Consider the following 19,723-nt stretch of genomic DNA (forward strand, 5'->3'; position numbering starts at 1 on the left):
TTTAATAGAACAAAAAGAAATAACAAAAGGGTGTGGTTTTATCCCAAGTTTAAAACTGCTAGCATGCATGATCGACCATATTCTTTGACAAAGAGACGTAGCGTACCTGCAGCAGGCCGGACAAGCGACACAAGTTAAGTTGCAAGCACTATACTAACCGAATGTTCTCCAGGGCTAATAGATTCAACAGCAAGGGTGAGCTAGCTATACATAGTACTTGATCATGTGTGTGTGTGTGTGCAGGCCTGAGACTCCAGCCGGCCCCTGGGGCCTATGATCATGTGTGTGTGTGTGTGTGCAGGGCCTGAGACTCCAGCCCCTGGGGCCTATGATCATGTGTGTGTGTGTGTGCAGGCCTGAGACTCCAGCCCCTGGGGCCTATGATCATGTGTGTGTGTGTGTGCAGGGCCTGAGACTCCAGCCCCTGGGGCCTATGATCATGTGTGTGTGTGTGTGCAGGGCCTGAGACTCCAGCCCCTGGGGCCTATGATTATATGTGTGTGTGTGTGCAGGGCCTGAGACTCCAGCCCCTGGGGCCTATGATGTGAAAGTGGGTGGAAGGTCCTCTGGGGCTCTGTCATTTGACAAGTCATCCAGATTCAAGAAGAACTCTTCCAATGGTAAGACATCTATTGCATTGTAGGTAGCTAGGTACTATTTTACAGGTAATTGTTATTTGACGTGGGTAAAGTAGGTCCCTCTACGTGTGTGTGTACAGACAGGGTTATGAGGGTAAAGTAGGTCCCTCTACGTGTGTGTGTGTGTACAGACAGGGTTATGAGGATAATGTAGTTCATTGTATCTTTTAGGCCACTCCAAGTGATACTCTGGTTTCTGGTCCACCGCCCGCATCAGATTTTATTCTTGGATTTCTATCTCATTATTGGATTTCTATCCCATTATTTCTACTACGCATGCGCAGAATGGTCCATGTGGTACAAAATAGTGTGATAATGATATTCATTTGAAAAATAATGATGTGAAATTGATAATGACATAATGAGAAAAGCCGCCCGCCCGCATGCAATTAGAAAAACTTCAAGACCAGAAACCAGAGTGTCACTTGGAGTGGCCTTAACTTAATTATTGTGGGGATTGGAATTGTTGGAGTAGGTTTCAGCCGCTTTATTGACATGGTTTCACAGATGGCTTCATCCTGTTAACACCACACACACGCACACACACACACACACACACACACACACACACGCGCACACACACACACACGCACACACACACACACACACACACACAGATCTCAGTACTGATTCTGCTGACAGCTCTTTGCTCAGCATTTCACAAACACCAGTAAGTATATTATAGTTGTTATTGTCTGTTTTGTTAGGAGGGACCTTATATGCTCTAGTGTGTGTACTGCACACTGTTCAGTAGTATACCCATCAGGGTGTCATACAGGGGGGGGGAAAGGGGGGATATCCCCCCCCTATCTCCAATTTCCCCCCCTTTTTTGCTGACTGAGGGTCCATAGCTGGCAATTTTACATACTATAAGGGTATTGAAATAACAGTTGACCTTTTTTTTAGCAACATTTTCTGGTTACTTTTCTTATTTCCCCCCTCTACTTCAAAATCCTGTATGACACCCTGCCCATGCACTCAGTACTGTCCCTACAATGCTATCACAGTACTGTCCCTACAATGCTATCACAGTACTGTCCCTACAATGCTGACCCATGCACTCAGTACTGTCCCTACAATGCTATCACAGTACTGTCCCTACAATGCTATCACAGTACTGTCCCTACAATGCTATCACAGTACTGTCCCTACAATGCTATCACAGTACTGTCCCTACAATGCTATCACTATTGACCTCCCTAGAGACGTGTGTATGTAGCTCATAAATACACACATTAACCCCCCTACCCCCCATCCCTATAGTACAAGACCCCCCGTGGGAGACCCCCCACCAGCGGCTACAAGACTCAACCACACTCCGCTGAGGAAGACAGTGACTCAGCGGACAATATAAGACAACTGGAGGAACAGGTAAAGGAGACTGTTGCACATGTTCAGTGACACCTGCCCTAACTGCATCTCTTCACAGCTACGTCGACTGTCCTGCACTTGCAGTGATCTGACTGAGCAGCTGCTGGCCAGTGGTAACCTCACCTCCACTCTACAGGCTAGGATGGATGTAAGGATCTGTGTGTGTGTGTGTGCGTGTGTGCGTGTGTGCGTGCGTGCGTGTGCATTGCTGACCAAAGTGTCCTCATAGTTTTCGTATTGCCTGACCACAATAATGGTACTATAATTATGCTGCTTGTTGTTAGAGTGAGCTCAAGGAGAAGTATTCTTTGCAAGAGGAGCTCTCCTTCTTGAAGAAGAAGACCGACAGCGGGGCAAAGCTGGAGGCTACAGTGACTCGGCTGAGAGGTGGGTGTGGTCTAGTGATACCCTTTAACTACATCAAAGGGCAGTCCACTGCCAATTAAATGGAGTGTTGTATATATTTATACTTTGTGTATCATTCATCAAAGTACTTTAGTTAAATTAAAGGCGGCTATTGGTGCTCCATTCATTTGAACAAACAATTGTTTTTGTTGCATTCTGAAAGTGATTTCTTGCCTGTACCTGAGATCATGTGTGTGTGTGTAGATAAGATGTCTACCCTCAAGGAAGACAACTCTCATCTTACCCAACAACTAGACACGGCCAGAGCTACTTGTCAGGTATAGAAACTTGTTTGAAATTGGACCTAATAATTATTACAGTGTCCCCACCGTCTCGTTAAAGCTGTGTGTTTTAGTATAAGCGTACCAAATAATAGGACTTGCTTTCAGTTATTCAGAAATTTTGTATCATTGAAATATGACCATCCAAACTAAAGTTTGAATGCTCTAAGTCAGTATACCCCCCCCCCCCCCACACACACACAGGACCAGGAGGACCAGCTCTTCAGTCTGAGGGAGGAGACAACTGCTCAGAGGAGTGAGAGGGACTGTCTGAGGGAACAACTGGACCAGGAACGGTGGGTGGGGCTATCACACACTGTAAGACTTGGAGCATTTTATTCTGAGCCAATGATTTTTCTTGCAGGGTGAAGTTAGTGACTGCCTTGGAAACACAAGAGCAGCTGGCCAGTGACATGGACTCCACCCACACACAGCTCTTAGACAAGATAAGGTGAGCTAGCTAGCTAGGACACACTTCAGAGCATTTCTCAGTGTTAAAACAAACGCTCTGAACAAAACAAAAGCATGGCACAATAATTAAACCCTACACTACAACCTGCCAGAGTGTTGGAGGAGCGTGTGTTGAGTGTGAGCTCAGAGAGAGATCGGTTACAAGAGTGTCTAGGGACCACCAGGGAGGAGCTGGTCGTATCCAAGGAGATGGTTGCCCAACAACAGACAGAACACCAGCTAGCACTGGAGGACCTCACTAGGAAGTGTCTGGCCCTCGAGGAAGAAGCTGGTAAGCAATGGAGGGATTCCAATGTTGTCCCTTCCATCTGTTGTGTACATCAAACACATCATGTATTTAATTGGTAGATTCAACATTGATAATTGCTTTTAATTGACTTAGCATCCTACAATGAGTACATTGTTCGTGTAGGTACCCTGTACTCTGTACTGTGTACTGTGTACTGTGTATAGGACACACTTGTACAGTATGGTTTAGGCTGATGGACATTGATATCCCCTCCAGCTCTCCAGTGTCAGACTCATAAGGACAGTGAGTGTGTGTTGCGTGCCCAGCTGCTGTCCACACAGGAGGCACACACACGACTGTGAGTACATGCACTGTACAGTCACACACACGACTGTGAGTACATGCACTGTACAGTCACACACACGACTGTGAGTACATGCACTGTACAGTCACACACACGACTGTGAGTGCATGCACTGTACAGTCACACGCACGACTGTGAGTGCATGCACTGTACAGTCACACGCACGACTGTGAGTGCATGCACTGTACAGTCACACACACGACTGTGAGTGCATGCACTGTACAGTCACACACACGACTGTGAGTGCATGCACTGTACAGTCACACACACGACTGTGAGTGCATGCACTGTACAGTCACACACACGACTGTGAGTGCATGCACTGTACAGTCACACACACGACTGTGAGTGCATGCACTGTACAGTCACACACACGACTGTGAGTACATGCACTGTACAGTCACACACACGACTGTGAGTACATGCACTGTACAGTACGTCACACACACGACTGTGAGTGCATGCACTGTACAGTCACACACACGACTGTGAGTGCATGCACTGTACAGTACGTCACACACACGACTGTGAGTACATGCACTGTACAGTCACACACACGACTGTGAGTACATGCACTGTACAGTCACACACACGACTGTGAGTGCATGCACTGTACAGTCACACACACGACTGTGAGTACATGCACTGTACAGTCACACACACGACTGTGAGTACATGCACTGTACAGTCACATGTAGCACTACTTCATGTTGTGTGTGTAGGGATGAAGAGAACCAAGCCACCCTCAGAGCACTGAGCACCAAAGAGACACAGCTGGAGGAAGTTAGTGGAGAGCTTGCATCACTCACCACTGCCTATAGCAAGGACAAGCTCTCCAATGAGGAACAGCTACGTGTAGCTATGGAAACCATTCAGCAAGTACAGCGGACTACGACTTCTATGGAGGCAGTACACAGGAGCAGTATGGAGGAGGCTACACGGTGAACACAGAGTCATGACTGTATTGTATATCAACAACCCTTACCAAAATATTAGAACTCCAGTGTTGATTAAATATATTCGTCCATTGATACAGGAGAACCCTTGATCTGGAGGAGGAGCTAGCTGCCACCCAGTCTCAACTAACAACCATTCTCTCAGCTTCCAGTGACTTGAAGTGAGCATGTTGTGTGAACCCTTAAGGCTATGAACTTGTACACTGCTCCTACCTAGCTGATTAGTTATAACCCTCCCCCTCAGGCAGAATGATGAGGAGACTGACGCTGGTGTGAGGGTGGACCACCAGTCTCTGTCAGATAGCAACGTTAGAAGGTAACAAAGGATGACATGATGTTGCCCACCCTCAATACTCCATACTCCCGTATACACACACAGACTGGACAATGATGACCAGGCTGCTCGGATTGATGACCAAGCTGCTAGAATTGATGACCAGACTGCTAGGATTGATGACCAGACTGCTAGGATTGATGACCAGGCTGCTAGAATTGCTGAGCTAGAGGCGGAGGTTGAAAGGTGATCATATTGCAGTAGAGCCATTCCTTTTGAATGCAGTACCTTGTGCATGACAACACACACACACACACACACACACACACACACTCCCCCCCCACACACACACACACACAGACTTACTCAAGAGAACGATGGCCTCAAGCAAGCCTACGCTGAGCTTGAGGAGAAGTATGCTCCTTATCAAGAGACTATCGACAAACTAGAGGCACAGAATAAACTACTCACCAGCCAAACAGCCGCAGCACAACAAGAGGCCCAGAGACTGAGTGAGCAATACGCCAAGCTATTGGGACATCAGAACACTCGACAGAAGATCATGCACGTCAAGAATCTCAAGGATGAGAACGCAGCTCTAAAACAAGTGAGAAATAATGGTCACGCAGAAACTTTCTTGTAATGGTCACTCACCTACTTACTAGTGGACATGTTTGGATGGGGTTCATGATTAACTGAGTACAATAATAATATTGTGTTCTCATTCCTTGCAGGAAGTCATCAAGCTCAAGAATGAGCTCACTCATGTCAAGCGAACCATGATCCGCCGTGAGGATGAGACTAGTGCTGGGGTCAAGGGAAAACCACTCCTCCCCCGCAACTAACCCATGCATAGCTAGCTCTACTTGTACATTCTGATCTGTTTCATGTAATTTAATTACTTATCAATGTAGATCTTCACAGGGTATGGTATCAGTTCCAATCGGATCGAGTCATGGCTAGTGTGAATCTTAATTGACTTTACAATAATTAGCCTAAGCAAAGACGATCTTTACCTAACCTATAATTCTGCGCTAGCTATACTAATACTTGACATCAAGAGATGTCCCAAGCGAAGGTGAATCTAGCGTTGTATATAGAGATCACTACCATTATATTATCTATCCTCTGCAGGAGGTCCTAGTGTTCACTAGAGACAGGAGTATCACAGAGTGAGTATCATGTTGAAATGAGAATTCTTCATTATTTTGTTTTATTTCCCTCTAGGAAGCCCAGGGCCAATGTAGAGCCGTTTGTCCGCTCCGTACATCCAGTATACAAGGCCCACCCCCCCAAGCTACCACCCCCCACACAGTATGACGACCCCCTGCGTAAATCACCACACTATGACGACCCCCTATGTAGACCACCCCCCACACACTATGATGACCCCCTGCATAGACCACAGACACCGCAACCTGAAAGTCTAATAACGAAACCTCATGTACAATCATTCGGAGGAGTAACGGAAGTCATGGATACAAGTCCAACAAGAAACCACCACCCTTATCCGCCCACCTCAACGCCCATTGGTGGTCATGGTAACCATATCAGACACACCCCCACTTGTCTCTTTCCCTCTAAAGACGAGAACTCAACAGAATATTCCTGTCCAAATTGCTCTCATTTAGAGCCAAAGGTTCAGTTTCTGACGGAGGCTAATCGAGAGTTGAAGAGGCTCCTAGTAGCGTCACTTGGGGACCAGCTCAAACTACAAATGGAACAACTTATCAACGACAAAGCAGCTATCTCTTGTGATTTAAACGTGTCTCTACGGCAACTCTCTGATAATTTGGAGCTTGTGGATAAAGTGTCGATAGATTGTGATGTATGGAGAAGCAAGTACCTCGCTAGTAGGTTGATGATTGATGAGTTAGCCAGCGTCAAGAGAGAGGTGTCCCATCACCTGGTGAGCAGTCAGCAAGCTCTGGTGTGCATGTTGGCAGAGAGGGACAGACTGAGTGAGGTGCTCAGTGAATGCAACGCTCAGCTGAGGGGAATCACCAGTTCTGGTGTGTACTTGTGTAGAGGGATATTGTATAGCTATGGTATAGGTGACTGTGTGTACAAGCTAGAGTGTTTGTTGTGTGTAGCTTTGTCCTTCAGTGGTATTTATGAGTGGGTAGGATATCATTGCAGTATTGTTAGAATCCCATAGGTTGTTTTTATTGGCTTTAAGCCAAAACGAATTGCATGTATGTATGTAAGCATCTATTCTGGTGCTATGGATGTCATTATTGTTATATTCTTGTTTCCAGCCCCACCCTCCCTCACTGACCCCCTCCCTGACCCCCTCACAGCCCCCCTCATTGACCCCCTCACAGCCCCCCTCCCTGACCCCCTCACAGCCCCCCTCACTGACCCTTCATCAAGTGGTACAGTACTGGACATGGCAGTCAGTGCTAACCGGATGGTCCAATCACTCAGAGGCATCTCGGTGGGAGGCAGTCATGTGATCACCAACACTACCCCCCAGGCAGCTACACAGCTCTCTGTGGGGGGCAGTCATGTGATCACCAACACTACCCCCCAGGCAGCTACACAGCTCTCGGTGGGAGGCAGTCATGTGATCACCAACACTACCCCCCAGGCAGCTACACAGCTCTCTGTGGGGGGCAGTCATGTGATCACCAACACTACCCCCCAGGCAGCTACACAGCTCTATGTGGGGGGCAGTCATGTGATCACCAACACTACCCCCCAGGCAGCTACACAGTCAACACCAGGAGAAAAACTGGCAAAAAAGGTGTGTACCGTAAAACCTCGATTTAAGGCGACCCTCTATTTAAGCGACACTTGGCATTTCGCCCATAATATTATAGCACCATATAAATTAATTTTTTTGTGTACATTAAAACTTCACTTTTGCAAAACGTAATTATTTAAAAGTGTTGCTTTAAATAGAGTTTTTACAGTATATTGATATTGGTGACATAATTATTAATGTAGTAAGCCTAGCTTCAATAGAGTGTTCAACTGTGTGTGTGTGTGTGTGTGTGTGTGTGTGTGTGTGTGTGTGTGTGTGTGTGTGCAGGTGTTGAGGTCTCGAGGGGACAGACAAGTACAGCTGCCGTTGAGGCTGCGAGAGGAGGAGCTTAGTAGACACTCATTAAGACCACACCTATTTCTCTGTGGGGGTCCGGACTTGCACTGTGGGGGGTGTAAGGGACCACTCATTCATGTGTGACACTTGTAGGACTGCTAGTTTCTTATTCACTTTTGTAACGTTTTGTAATGTGAAATCAATTCCATCAATTGTTTGTACGTGTTCCATGGCATTAGATCATCTGACGTTTATTTCGTTTGTTTTTCTTTACATAATAATAATAATAATAATTATACTCGAGTAAATTAAACGGTATACATGTATAGCAGGATGTTGGTTATGACAATAATGAACAAGTGATACGGTTAATAACGACATGAACAACATGAACATTGCCAGCCAGCCTATAACACTAACTACTGATCATGATTAGTTCTCATGAGCTTGTTGAGGTTGTCTCTAGCAGTGTGCATGGTGGGGTCAAGGTCCAGTGACCTCTGGTAGTGGTGCTTGGCGAGGAAGTAATCCTTCTGTAAATGATAGATGACACCTGCAGGCATCACATGACAATAATCCTAAACAATAATCAAATGACAGGATAGTTACCTAGGTTGGTGTGGTATTTTGCTGAGTCAGGTTTCATCTCCAGGGCCTTCAACAACAACTCCTCCCCTTCCTATACAGCAGAGTGCGTATTGAGATGCAAGTCTAACAGCAAAGGCGCATTTACACACTAGAGACATACAGAAAAATTTTAACTACAGTGAACTAGTTGATGTGATAGACCCACGCACCTTGAACCTATTAACCCTGCCCATGACAACGCCCAGGGAGTAGTAGAAGTGGGTGTGGTCTGGCACCACTGATATTGCTTCCCTCAACACCTTCTCCGCCTCCTCGTACAGCTCTGTGTCATGATAATATAATGACATAGTTACATACTGCTATAACCAACGTACCCATGTTCTCATACAGAAGGGCCAGGTTGCCCCACGAGAGTCTATGGTCACTCTGCAGGCGTATGGCTTCTCTGAAGGCAGCCACCGCCCTGTCTGGCCGCCCTGTGTCAATGTACTGTGTGCATGTGTGCAGGAGGGATCATCTGACACAATATACAACACAATGTGAAGGTGCTGATATTCTATCATCATCACCAGTAGTTATAGGACATACCATGTTGCCAAGGTTATAGTAGGCATCTGGATACTTGCGTCTGTGCTGGATAGCAGTCATGTAACTAACCTCAGCTTCCTGTGTACACACACAACACCTGATGGACGACTCATTCCATCGACATGCACACATGCGTACACATGCGTACACGTGTGTACACTGTACCTGTGTAACCTATGTACCTGTGTTTTATTCTGTGCTGCTTGTACTATTCCCAGGTTCATCCAGGCTGCTGCAAACTTGGGACTACATGAGGATATATAATCACAGGCCACACGAGACCCCCCCCTAAGAAGACCCCCCACCTTGCTGCCACGGCTAGTCTGAGTGTGTCCTCTGCTTCACTGTACCTCCCACTGTCCTGTCAACCAAACAATCCATGATTATTCTCTACACGTTAATGCCACCAGTATTAGGTGGAGTTTGTATGTCACCTACTAAGCTAGCGCATGCAGAAGAGTAAAGCTTGCAAGGCAGTTAGCACCTACTAAGCTAGCGCATGCAGAAGAGTAAAGCTTGCAGGGCAGTTAGCTCAATGGCCTCACCTTCAATAGGTTGCCATAGTTATTCAGAGCTTGATCATACTCTGAGTGGAGCCTGGGAGGGATAGTTGAACATCTTTCAACAGCCGTAACTTGAGTGCCGTTGATCCAATGTCAAAAATGTTAGGATTTTCTGAAAGCTTAGAAACAAAATTTAATTGATGTGTTTTAATCCAAAATTCCATTCGGGCCATAATTTGTCATTTTTCGGCCTTGGACCATGGGCTATTATAAATCCATGGTATCGCCAAATTGGTAAAAACTCAAATTTAATGACACCATTTGAAAGGTCTCTTTCTAAGCTTTCATAAAATCATAAAATTGTTGACATTGGATCAACAAAATTTGTACAGAGATGATAGGTCACCCACCGAATGGCCTCAGTGTAAGCAGCCTCTGCCATGACAGTGTCTCCACTGTCCACACTAACCTTGCCTATGTTGTACAATACCTACACACACAAGAGACAACATGAGGGTCAGGTCATGAGGGTCATGAGGGGGGCACCTTAGCATTGTGAGGGCACACTCTGATTCCTGAAGTGAATAATAACTCTTCTGACTGCCACTCAGTCGTCCTCTGGAGGGGGCGTGGCAAGGGGTGTGGCTAGTGACATCACTATGTACAGATACTCACCTTCATTGATTGCAGCATGAACACAAGTACCACCAGTGAGGACATGAGCACACACATCTGTAGCATGATAAAGGCAATAAAATGTTTGCATTATTGGACACTGTAACGTGCCTTCTTTCCGAAGTGCTTGCTGAGCACGGTGGTTCCCATGGAGACGAGGATACAATAGCCAGCACTGGGCAGATACAACACTCTCTCAGCCAACACAAAACCAACGTTGAGTAGCAGGTTAGAGGCAGGTAAGAATGGGGTCACTAGTAGAGCTAGAGCAATGGTGGTCAGCCTGTGTAGGGGGGGGGGGGGTTAGAGGCAGGTAAGAATAGGGTCACTAGTAGAGCTAGAGCAATGGTGGTCAGCTTGTGTAGGGGGGGGTTAGAGGCAGGTAAGAATGGGGTCACTAGTAGAGCTAGAGCAATGGTGGTCAGCCTGTGTAGGGGGGGGGGTTAGAGGCAGGTAAGAATGGGGTCACTAGTAGAGCTAGAGCAATGGTGGTCAGCCTGTGTAGGGGGGGGGGGGAGCTTGGAAACTGTATCATCAACAATCCTACGTGTGTAAGAAGCTGCCTGATGGAAGATTATTTGGCATGGAACTTGGTATGTAATGGACCAATTTGCAGACGTATAGCTATTGATCTATTGACCTTTTGATGGCTGATGGTTTCCCAAACACACAATACAGCACTAGACTCAGGAGGACCCCCCAGAAGGTTGCCACGGCGACCAGTCTCACGTCATACAGTGAGGTGATGAGTGACACACAATCCATCGACCAATCAAAGCACAGCCACCACGGGTGCAGCAGTAGCCATGAGTTGAGTGAATACAGGTAACTGTAGTTGAGCACCTGCACAAAGTCAGTCAGTCAGCCAGCCAGCCAGCCAGCCAACCAGCCAGTATATTTATACACATAAGAGAGACAGTAAATATTTTTTCATCGCAATTCATACACAGTGCTGTAATATCACGCACACGGTGCATAACTGCTCTTATGCCATAGATAGATATATCTGTAACTGACCCTTGTGAGGGTAGAGTTATGGAAGGAGGCTGGATTATCTGATGGCTGAAAGGTGGGAGCTCCAGTGAGCATCCTCAGTCCAGTCATTAGCAGACCAGCCACTAGCAGAGTGGAGCACCTCGTGATGGAGTGCCTCCATTCCCTCCTAGTGTGGCCAGGGTACTATGCAACAGATGAAGTAATGCATGCATGAGTACATACAGCCACGTCAGCAGTAATGTAGCTAAATTAGAGTCATAAAAAATGCCAAAGAATGGATTGTTTAGTTTTTAACTTACTTTCAGTTGCAGTAGTTGCCTTGGATCTAGTCCCATCATCACGAGGTCATACACCACACACACGCCCTGTGTGTGGATGAATGAGAGCAGCTGATTGGTCAGCGCTATTCCCTTACACACACACTTACAATGATTGTGATTCCTTGCTCCTTGAAGAGCATTGCAACACCAGCCAGGGCAGTAGTCAATAGCAACAGTAGAACCTGTCTAGTTACAGATCCAGCTGAGAGGAACATACAACCCAGCTAAATAACAGAGTAGAGTATGGAGCACATGACTCACCTGAGGAACAAGTGTGACGATGGACTAAGAGCGCTAGGAAGAAGCAGAGTGCAGAGGTCAACTCAGCTCTACCCACGACACCAGCTACCTGCATGCACAAATACATACACATTATAAACGCTAGCATATTACAGTTCTGGATATGGCATGTACTACATGCAGACACTGCACTCACTGTCTCAGTGTGTACTGGATGACATGAGAACAGCAGAGCTGCAAACAGCACAGACCACCAGCTCTCATTGTTAGCGGATACTGCACTAGTCTTCCTTCCATTAGGCAATCTCATGTCCTCCCACACACACGCACACACACGCAGGAACAACAAGCACACCAGGGCATGCAAGACTAGGTTAGTCAGATGGTAGCCCCACGGATCCAGTCCTCCCATCCAGTAGTTGATACGGAATGTGATCACAGTGAGAGGTCGATATGACTTGTGACTAGTGTTGCTCAACACACTTGTCCCCCAGAAGTCATTACTGAATACACTGACTAGTGGAGTGTCTGTTAGAATATCTTTGTTGGTGAGTATCGCTTCGTTGTCGTCAAAAACAAATGCTGCCCAACAACAGTGCAAGTAGCTCCCAATGGCCACTGTCACCACAAGCACACTCTGCACACACCAGTACCAGGAGGGGACCATCTCTCCTGTCATTAGCAAACACTTCACCTCCTTCTGATATCTCACTCTGTTTCCTGACTATAATAGGGGGCGTATGACTTGTGAGGCTTCCCTATAACCCACTGTACACAATATCATCTCTAATGAACAACAATCCTATTCACACTGTACATGTACAAAAAAGTCACTCAAACCTAATATTCAACCTAGGACAATCCTTAAGGGACTGTTTCCTCTGAGAGGCAGTTACCGGCTGGACTAGTAGAGTCAGACTAGCTACAGAGTTCACTCTGAGTAGGTATACATCAGTCAGCCGATACGAGGTAGAGTAGGCACGCCCCCTGTATATATACTCTGATCTCCATGACGACAGGTTGCTATCGGCAATAGCGGCTGAAGTGTATATATTGTAGTGTTCTATAGTGTCTGATTGCGTGTGGGTGGACAGCCAGGAGAGGGTGAGAGACACGGTGGTCAGGTCAGAGGAGAGCTTGTAACTATGACTCCAAATGTTCAACACTTCATAACTAGCAGAGAGCAGCTGTGTAGGCATCACCTGTCCAGCATAGTGTGTGGGTGTGTGTGTGTGTGTGTGTGGAGTGTGCGTGTGTGGGTGGGTGTGTGTGTGGAGTGTGAGTGTGGGTGTGTGTGTGTGGTGTAGGCATCACCTGTCCAGCAGTGTGTGTGTGTGTGTGTGTGTGTGTGTGTGTGTGGAGTGTGAGTGTGCGTGTGCGTGTGCGTGTGGAGTGTGAGTGTGAGTGTGAGTGTGAGTGTGTGTGTGGTGTAGGCATCGCCTGTCACAACAGAGTGTGTGGGTGGGTGTGTAGAGTGTGAGTGTGAGTGTGAGTGTGGGTGGGTGTGTGGAGTGTGAGTGTGAGTGTGAGTGTGAGTGTGAGTGTGTGTGTGGAGTGTGAGTGTGGGTGTGGGTGTGTGTGTGTGGTGTAGGCATCGCCTGTCACAACAGAGTGTGTGGGTGGGTGTGTGGAGTTACAATAGATAAGTGTGCTATTCATCAACCTCTTTCAGCTGTCATAACTTGAATTCCGTAGATCCAAAGTCAAAATTTCCTGAAAGCTTAGAAAAAGACCTTTCAAATGGTATCATCAAAATTCATATCTGAGAGATAAAAATACTTAGCCAATTTAGCTGTACCATGGATTATATGGTCCGAGGCCGAAAAATGACAAATTAGGGCCCGGACGAAATTTTGGATTGAAACACATCATTGAAAGGTATTTTTCTAAGCTTTCAGAAAATGATAAAATTTTTGAGATTAGATAAATTGTACTTAAGTTATGGCTGTCGATGGGTTAGGGTTATGGCTGTTGAAAAATGTTCAACCATAGATTGAATAGGGAGAGGGATTGGAAACGGAAGTAGCGTCACGGGACATTTTACATCGAATTTGCAGCATGGCACCAGACAGCCTTTGATGTCAATCCGTGTTACGGTTGCTCAACACGCGGGAAACAAATTATGATCACAACAAAATATTCAGAGCCCCCCTAAAACGTCATTCTCATGCCCCCTAATGGTGAGCATCAGTTAGAAAAGAAAAAATACATTTTTAACTTTTGTGAAGAGAGCTAGAGGTACAAAACACGCTATAAGATCTTTACCTAGAATACTTCTAATATAGCTAAGACTGTGCAACTCATCGGTGTACTGTGTCCCATATGGTCTCAAGTGTCAGTTGGAAGTGCAAGTTTTAGTACAATCTAGCAGACATATACAGTCAAGGTACCAACGTTAGATACACAGCCTCGATTAAACCCGGCGTAACGCGGATATAATTCGAGGTAACTTCCGTTTCCAATCCCTCTCCCTATGGTTCAACTAACATCCCCCCTCCGTTTAATTAATCTCTTTCAGCTGTCATAACTTGAATTCCGTGGATCTAAAGTTATGATTTTCTGAAAAGGACCGTTCAAATGGCGTCATCAAAGTTCATATTTGAGAGATAAAAGTATTTGCCAATTTGGCTGTACATTCACTGTATAATTACTAGCACTGACCTTAATCTCCCCTAGTACAAGTGAGAAGGGTTGAGGGGTGTGGCTAGCACCAGAAGGGGCATGGCTAATAGGGGGTGGTCTACCAGCGTAGTACACGCCCAGAGAGAGCTCCTGGATCACACAGCTCTGGACATCAGCAGGGTCAATAATGTAGTATCTGAACGAAGATGGAGATCAACTGAAGACACACACACAAGGAGAGCTAGGTTATTACACGAATAGCTTTGTAGGTAGCTAGCTATATAATATAAGGTGAAGCTCTTACACACACACACAGTGACAGGGCTCACTTGGTGGTCCAGGGGTGGGGTGGTTGTGGCTCTCCAGTGAAGAGTCTGTGTAGGTGCTGGGCATGGGGGCGTGGCAGTGGGGCTAGGACACATCCAGGGAGGTGTGGTACTCGGCTGGAAGGGGGGAGGGGCACAGGGACTGTCCCCTCTGAAGGGGGAGGGGTATCGAGTTAGCACAAAAATGAATAGATTTGTGTCCATATCCATGATTGCAAGTGGAATGGAAATTAAAGGGGAGATTACGTATCTACTAAACATACTATTACCGTATAGTGGGTAATTTTCGTGGGGTAAAATATTCGTTATTTTCGTGGGCAGGCTGACCTCCACGAAATTTATCGTAGGCGTGGCTTATCTGAACGTAGGAATGCCGTGCAGCCACGAGACTAAACAAAATTTTTACTCACGAAAACGACCGTTTCTCGAGTTGAATGAATTTTTTACCCCACGAAACTTACCCGCTATACGGTACACAGTAGCATGCATGCCCCACCCTCATACAGTAGGCCCACCCTCACCTCATGCAGTAGGTCACCTCATACAGTAGGCCCACCCTCACCTCATGCAGTAGGCCCACCCTCACCTCATGCAGTAGGTCACCTCATACAGTAGGCCCACCCTCACCTCATGCAGTAGGCCCACCCTCACCTCATACAGTAGGTCACCTCATACAGTAGGCCCACCCTCACCTCATACAGTAGGCCCACCCTCACCTCATACAGTAGGCCCACCCTCACCTCATGCAGTAGGCCCACCCTCACCTCATGCAGTAGGTCACCTCATACAGTAGGTCACCTCATACAGTAGGCCCACCCTCACCTCATACAGTAGGCCCACCCTCACCTCATACAGTAGGCCCACCCTCACCTCATGCAGTAGGCCCACCCTCACCTCATGCAGTAGGCCCACCCTCACCTCATACAGTAGGCCCACCCTCACCTCATGCAGTAGGTCACCTCATGCAGTAGGCCCACCCTCACCTCATACAGTAGGCCCACCCTCATGCAGTAGGCCCACCCTCACCTCATGCAGTAGGCCCACCCTCACCTCATACAGCAGGTCACCTCATACAGTAGGCCCACCCTCACCTCATACAGTAGGCCCACCCTCACCTCATGCAGTAGGCCCACCCTCATGCAGTAGGCCCACCCTCACCTCATGCAGTAGGTCACCTCATACAGTAGGCCCACCCTCACCTCATACAGTAGGTCACCTCATACAGTAGGCCCACCCTCATGCAGTAGGCCCACCTTTGCCTGGTGGTGGCTCCATGAGCAGGTCTAGGAACACTCTGGAGGATGAGCTGGTGTGTAGTTGCAGGTAGAGCTTGAGAGAGGTGGTGGGGTCGCAGGTGAAGGTCAACCCCACTAGCAGGGGAGACACTACCTTCAGATGGGTCTGGAACAATCTAGAATAATTATATTGATGATTGTCCATGGATAGAAACACGTAGTGCTATACACACACACACACACACACACATAGGGTATATCAGCAACACCTCTACATTGGGCTTGCCCCTCACCTAGCCAGAGCACTGGGCTTTCCCCTCTCCTAGCCAGAGCACTGGGCTTTCCCCTCACCTAGCCAGATCATTGGGCCTGCCCCTCACCTAGCCAGATCATTGGGCCTGCCCCTCACCTAGCCAGAGCACTGGGCTTTCCCCTCACCTAGCCAGAGCACTGGGCTTTCCCCTTACCTAGCCAGAGCATTGGGCCTGCCCCTCACCTAGCCAGAGCATTGGGCCTGCCCCTCACCTAGCCAGAGCACTAGGCTTGCCCCTAACCTAGCCAGAGCACTAGGCTTGCCCCTCACCTAGCCAGAGCATTAGGCCTGCCCCTCAACTAGCCAGAGCACTGGGCTTGCCCCTCACCTAGCCAGAGCAGGTTTGTTGAGTCCTGGTGTGTGTCTGACAGTTCCCTCTAGTCTGAGACTGGATCCATTGTTATACACTGTCTGCATGTCCAGCAACACTCTCTCTATTCTCACACCATTCTGTACGTGTGTGTATGAGAGACCACAATGTACTCATGTCACCACACCACCCCTCTCACGCACCATGGGGTCAGAGGTCACCAGAGACGAGAGAGAGGTCACTGATGGTTGAATATCCTGCACACTGTGATGAGTCCAACACTCAGAGTGAACCATCTGTATGATGCAACACTAACATTTCCTTGCTGTTGGAACATTTGGCCCGTGCACGAAAGCCATCCTAAGCACACCATAATTGCAGCCCTACCCAGCAGCTACACTCTGTATAGAGCATGACACTGACCTTGCCATCAATGTTGACACTCTCCCCGTAGCCTCGTCCGAATGCACTGACGAGTGGGAGGCACGACACACGCCCACTCCCCACCCACTCACTCAGCAGGGACCAAAACCTGACACAGCACAATAGTAAATGATGTACAGTACACAAAGCAATGTACCACTCTTAGTACAGTTACTAGAGGCTGCTAACACACACACACACACACACACACACACACACACACACACACACACACACACACACACACACACACACACACACACACACACACACACACACACACACACACACACACACACACACACACACACACACACACACACACACACACACACACACACACACACACACACACACACACACACACACACACACACACACACACACACACACACACACACACACACACACACACACACACACACACACATGTATGTACCGTACCTCTCCTGGTTCTGGAAGAAGTGGCTCTTAGCTTGAGTCTCATATACCCAGCCTGGAGCAAAGAGAGCCGAGGAGAGAGCCTGACGACTGATGACCTCCACAGCCTGCACGGATATTGATCATAAGACCTGGGCTTCTAAATCATAGTGTAGCTCAACTAGTGTAACCACACAAAAAACTGAAAATGCAAGTGTTGTATAATTATACCTACAGAGCTACAATACAACAACTTGAGGCAGGGGCAGTCATAGGTACAGTGGGTTCAGTGAACCCTGCACGGTTAGATTGCCCGATATGAACATGCAATGTGTACCTTACAAGAGTTGAAACCTCCTCCTCCAAAGCAGCCCCTCCCAAACACATCCACCCCCACATACACGTCCCCTCTCCTGTCCCCAGCCACACTGCCTGATGAGGACAATCCATCCTCACTCCAGTTGTAGTTCAGGAAGATACCGTCACACAAGTCAAAGAACACTCTGTGTGTGTGTGTGTGTGTGTGTGTGTGGGCGTGTGCGTATATACAACTCCTATTTTGGGGATTCTTTCTGCTGCCATAACTTGAATTCAATTTCTGAAATCTTAGAAAGAGACCTTTCAAATGGTGCCATCAAAGTTTGTATTTGAGAGATAAAATTATTTGCCAGTTTGACCAGACCATGGTCCAAGGCCGAAAAATGAAATTATGGCCCTTACCAAACACTGGCCTGGAGGTCTTCCAGCTACCCCCCACAGCTGATGTATGGACTCTGCTACTGGTGAATGGCTTTGTGGGTACCGTGCTCTCAGAGCTACTGTGGTTATGGTAAGCCAAACACCTAATGTATTGAAAGGCCTCTTTCTAAGCTTTCAAAAATCATGGATCCAAAGTTATGGCTGTTGTTCAACTGTACTCCATGTACTCACTGGTTCAAGTGGTTGAGTGTGTTTTGCCATGTCAAGTTTCCCTCAATTGTGACACTGTCGTACCAAATAACCTTTGACCCTGGGCAGGCCGAGTGCATTCCAGTTGTCAGTAGCGACAGCAACATGTGCAATCTGTCCATCAGCTTAGGCTGTGTGTGTGTGTGGTGTGTGTGTGTGTGGTGTGGGCGTATATAGGATATAATTATGTACTTACATGAATTGGATTCTCAATATTGACGAGCCAGCCGTCTATTTTGTAGTGTGCTGCCATGGCAACCAGCTGATCACAGAACTGGGCAACTCTCCAGTCTTCAGAGAACAACCTACAACAGCATATAGTGTGAGCATGCTGTGCACACAGAGAGAACACATGGCTAGCTATGTACTCACTGTGTACATAGCTGTGCCCCAGGTGTCCACTCTGTGATGATGGTTCCCATGACAAGGACACCATTCTTGTGGGCAATATTAGTCCAAGTTGGAGGGGGGAGCGTAATGAAGTGATGGCTGAAGTAGATGAAGGCATCGATGTACTGCCACTGGTAGAAATAGTAGTCATTCAGATCACTGCATGTACAGTGGATAGTAGCACACAGCCAGCTACACATGAAGTCATTCGTACGCATTTCCGAACCTGTGTCCCTGTATGTACTTGTCCTTGATATAGCCTCCCATCATATCATGGCATACTATCATCTTCTGTGCTGTGGGGTCATCCATCTTAGACCCTCCCTGGTGATCACACCGTGGCCTCAGGGATATACTGGGCACACACATACCATCACTACACGGCTGCCAGGAGAACACCTACACACACACACACACACACACAATGATATGTAGACAGTATGCGTATAGCTGCAGACATGCTCATAGTAAACAAGGATAAGGTATTTGCCTGTTCCAGTGTGTCTAGTGGAGCAATGATAGGAGCCCCTTCCTCTGACAGGCTGCAGGCACAGGTGGACCCACTGGCCCCAGCCCCATGGTGCTCGTGCTGGTGCTGGGGAGGAGACCCACTCACTACAGCGTTGAAGGTGAGGGGACCTATAGTATCCATCTCACTCACAATGTAGTTGGGCGTGGCTCGACCGTCTCCTGATATAATTTATGATGTCTACAAAATGTATACTAACGGTAGAGGGGAGGGGCTCTGTCCACAGTAGCCTCGATCCCAGGCCGCACTTCCTCGAAGAGGGGAT

At 47.4% G+C, this 19,723-nt stretch overlaps 4 protein-coding genes across 12 annotated transcripts; 2 read left to right on the plus strand and 2 right to left on the minus strand.

The window, feature by feature from the left end:
- Nucleotides 1-36: 36 nt before the first annotated feature.
- LOC135350596 (hyaluronan-mediated motility receptor-like) lies at nucleotides 37-5,914 on the plus strand. The gene is made up of 17 exons (XM_064549449.1): nucleotides 37-195; nucleotides 513-620; nucleotides 1,256-1,308; nucleotides 1,902-2,009; nucleotides 2,068-2,157; nucleotides 2,294-2,396; nucleotides 2,619-2,692; nucleotides 2,900-2,991; nucleotides 3,060-3,146; nucleotides 3,259-3,437; nucleotides 3,672-3,753; nucleotides 4,482-4,700; nucleotides 4,796-4,876; nucleotides 4,960-5,031; nucleotides 5,095-5,235; nucleotides 5,350-5,596; nucleotides 5,724-5,914. Exons 1-17 carry the CDS (start codon nucleotides 162-164, stop codon nucleotides 5,832-5,834), a joined length of 1,881 nt encoding a protein of 626 aa, XP_064405519.1. The 5' UTR covers nucleotides 37-161; the 3' UTR covers nucleotides 5,835-5,914.
- A 48-nt stretch (nucleotides 5,915-5,962) lies between these two features.
- On the plus strand, nucleotides 5,963-8,295 carry LOC135350598 (golgin-45-like). 4 transcript variants are annotated; one of them, XM_064549454.1, is made up of 5 exons: nucleotides 5,963-6,067; nucleotides 6,124-6,161; nucleotides 6,217-7,001; nucleotides 7,248-7,735; nucleotides 8,024-8,295. In XM_064549454.1, exons 1-5 carry the CDS (start codon nucleotides 6,053-6,055, stop codon nucleotides 8,174-8,176), a joined length of 1,479 nt encoding a protein of 492 aa, XP_064405524.1. In that variant the 5' UTR covers nucleotides 5,963-6,052; the 3' UTR covers nucleotides 8,177-8,295. The 4 variants fall into 4 exon arrangements, with proteins under 4 accessions (XP_064405524.1, XP_064405525.1, XP_064405526.1 ...); XM_064549455.1 differs by having other exon boundaries at nucleotides 7,290-7,735; XM_064549456.1 differs by having other exon boundaries at nucleotides 7,314-7,735.
- Nucleotides 8,296-8,313: 18 nt separating this feature from the next.
- LOC135350594 (protein O-mannosyl-transferase TMTC4-like) lies at nucleotides 8,314-12,621 on the minus strand. The gene is made up of 18 exons (XM_064549448.1): nucleotides 12,139-12,621; nucleotides 11,964-12,051; nucleotides 11,810-11,904; nucleotides 11,682-11,747; nucleotides 11,404-11,565; nucleotides 11,027-11,229; nucleotides 10,498-10,669; nucleotides 10,387-10,443; nucleotides 10,258-10,329; nucleotides 10,122-10,201; nucleotides 9,754-9,805; nucleotides 9,514-9,569; nucleotides 9,391-9,454; nucleotides 9,209-9,286; nucleotides 8,995-9,109; nucleotides 8,830-8,942; nucleotides 8,642-8,711; nucleotides 8,314-8,585 (listed from the first exon to the last, which is right to left on the minus strand). Exons 1-18 carry the CDS (start codon nucleotides 12,619-12,621, stop codon nucleotides 8,452-8,454), a joined length of 2,160 nt encoding a protein of 719 aa, XP_064405518.1. The 3' UTR covers nucleotides 8,314-8,451.
- Nucleotides 12,622-12,727: 106 nt separating this feature from the next.
- LOC135350593 (cytosolic endo-beta-N-acetylglucosaminidase-like) lies at nucleotides 12,728-19,633 on the minus strand. 6 transcript variants are annotated; one of them, XM_064549446.1, is made up of 15 exons: nucleotides 19,420-19,633; nucleotides 19,156-19,328; nucleotides 18,912-19,088; nucleotides 18,736-18,844; nucleotides 18,522-18,670; nucleotides 17,929-18,094; nucleotides 17,616-17,719; nucleotides 17,172-17,280; nucleotides 16,952-17,044; nucleotides 16,767-16,888; nucleotides 16,144-16,301; nucleotides 14,894-15,041; nucleotides 14,604-14,760; nucleotides 13,606-13,655; nucleotides 13,004-13,144 (listed from the first exon to the last, which is right to left on the minus strand). In XM_064549446.1, the coding sequence occupies exons 1-14, from the start codon at nucleotides 19,579-19,581 to the stop codon at nucleotides 13,611-13,613; spliced, it is 1,872 nt and encodes a 623-aa protein (XP_064405516.1). In that variant the 5' UTR covers nucleotides 19,582-19,633; the 3' UTR covers nucleotides 13,004-13,144; nucleotides 13,606-13,610. The 6 variants fall into 6 exon arrangements, 4 of the variants coding, with proteins under 4 accessions (XP_064405514.1, XP_064405517.1, XP_064405516.1 ...); XM_064549445.1 differs by having other exon boundaries at nucleotides 13,606-13,662; XR_010399202.1 differs by having other exon boundaries at nucleotides 13,051-13,144; nucleotides 13,606-13,704.
- Between the last annotated feature and the right edge of the window lie 90 nt (nucleotides 19,634-19,723).

This window comes from Halichondria panicea, chromosome 16 (genome assembly GCF_963675165.1).
Source record: "Halichondria panicea chromosome 16, odHalPani1.1, whole genome shotgun sequence".
Classification (NCBI taxonomy): Eukaryota; Metazoa; Porifera; class Demospongiae; order Suberitida; family Halichondriidae; genus Halichondria; species Halichondria panicea.

Bases quoted from the DNA above. Each gene is read 5' to 3' on its own strand.
- LOC135350594 (XM_064549448.1), bottom strand. From the start codon at position 12,621: ATGACAGGAGAGATGGTCCCCTCCTGGTACTGGTGTGTGCAGAGTGTG. The intron at 11,905-11,963 runs GTGAGTCATGTG...TGTTCCTCTCAG, and splicing joins TCGTCACACTTGTTCCTCAG to CTGGATCTGTAACTAGACAG. The intron at 8,712-8,829 runs GTGCGTGGGTCT...TCTGCTGTATAG, and splicing joins GCAGGGTTAATAGGTTCAAG to GAAGGGGAGGAGTTGTTGTT.
- LOC135350598 (XM_064549454.1), top strand. The intron at 6,162-6,216 runs GTGAGTATCATG...ATTTCCCTCTAG, and splicing joins AGAGACAGGAGTATCACAGA to GAAGCCCAGGGCCAATGTAG. The intron at 7,002-7,247 runs GTGTGTACTTGT...TCTTGTTTCCAG, and splicing joins GAGGGGAATCACCAGTTCTG to CCCCACCCTCCCTCACTGAC.
- LOC135350593 (XM_064549444.1), bottom strand. From the start codon at position 19,581: ATGGATACTATAGGTCCCCTCACCTTCAACGCTGTAGTGAGTGGGTCT. The intron at 19,089-19,155 runs GTTCGGAAATGC...CTGTACATGCAG, and splicing joins AAGTACATACAGGGACACAG to TGATCTGAATGACTACTATT. The intron at 15,042-16,143 runs GTGGGCCTACTG...CTCCCCCTTCAG, and splicing joins GGAGCCACCACCAGGCAAAG to AGGGGACAGTCCCTGTGCCC.
- LOC135350596 (XM_064549449.1), top strand. From the start codon at position 162: ATGTTCTCCAGGGCTAATAGATTCAACAGCAAGG. The intron at 2,693-2,899 runs GTATAGAAACTT...ACACACACACAG, and splicing joins CGGCCAGAGCTACTTGTCAG to GACCAGGAGGACCAGCTCTT. The intron at 3,147-3,258 runs GTGAGCTAGCTA...ACAACCTGCCAG, and splicing joins CAGCTCTTAGACAAGATAAG to AGTGTTGGAGGAGCGTGTGT.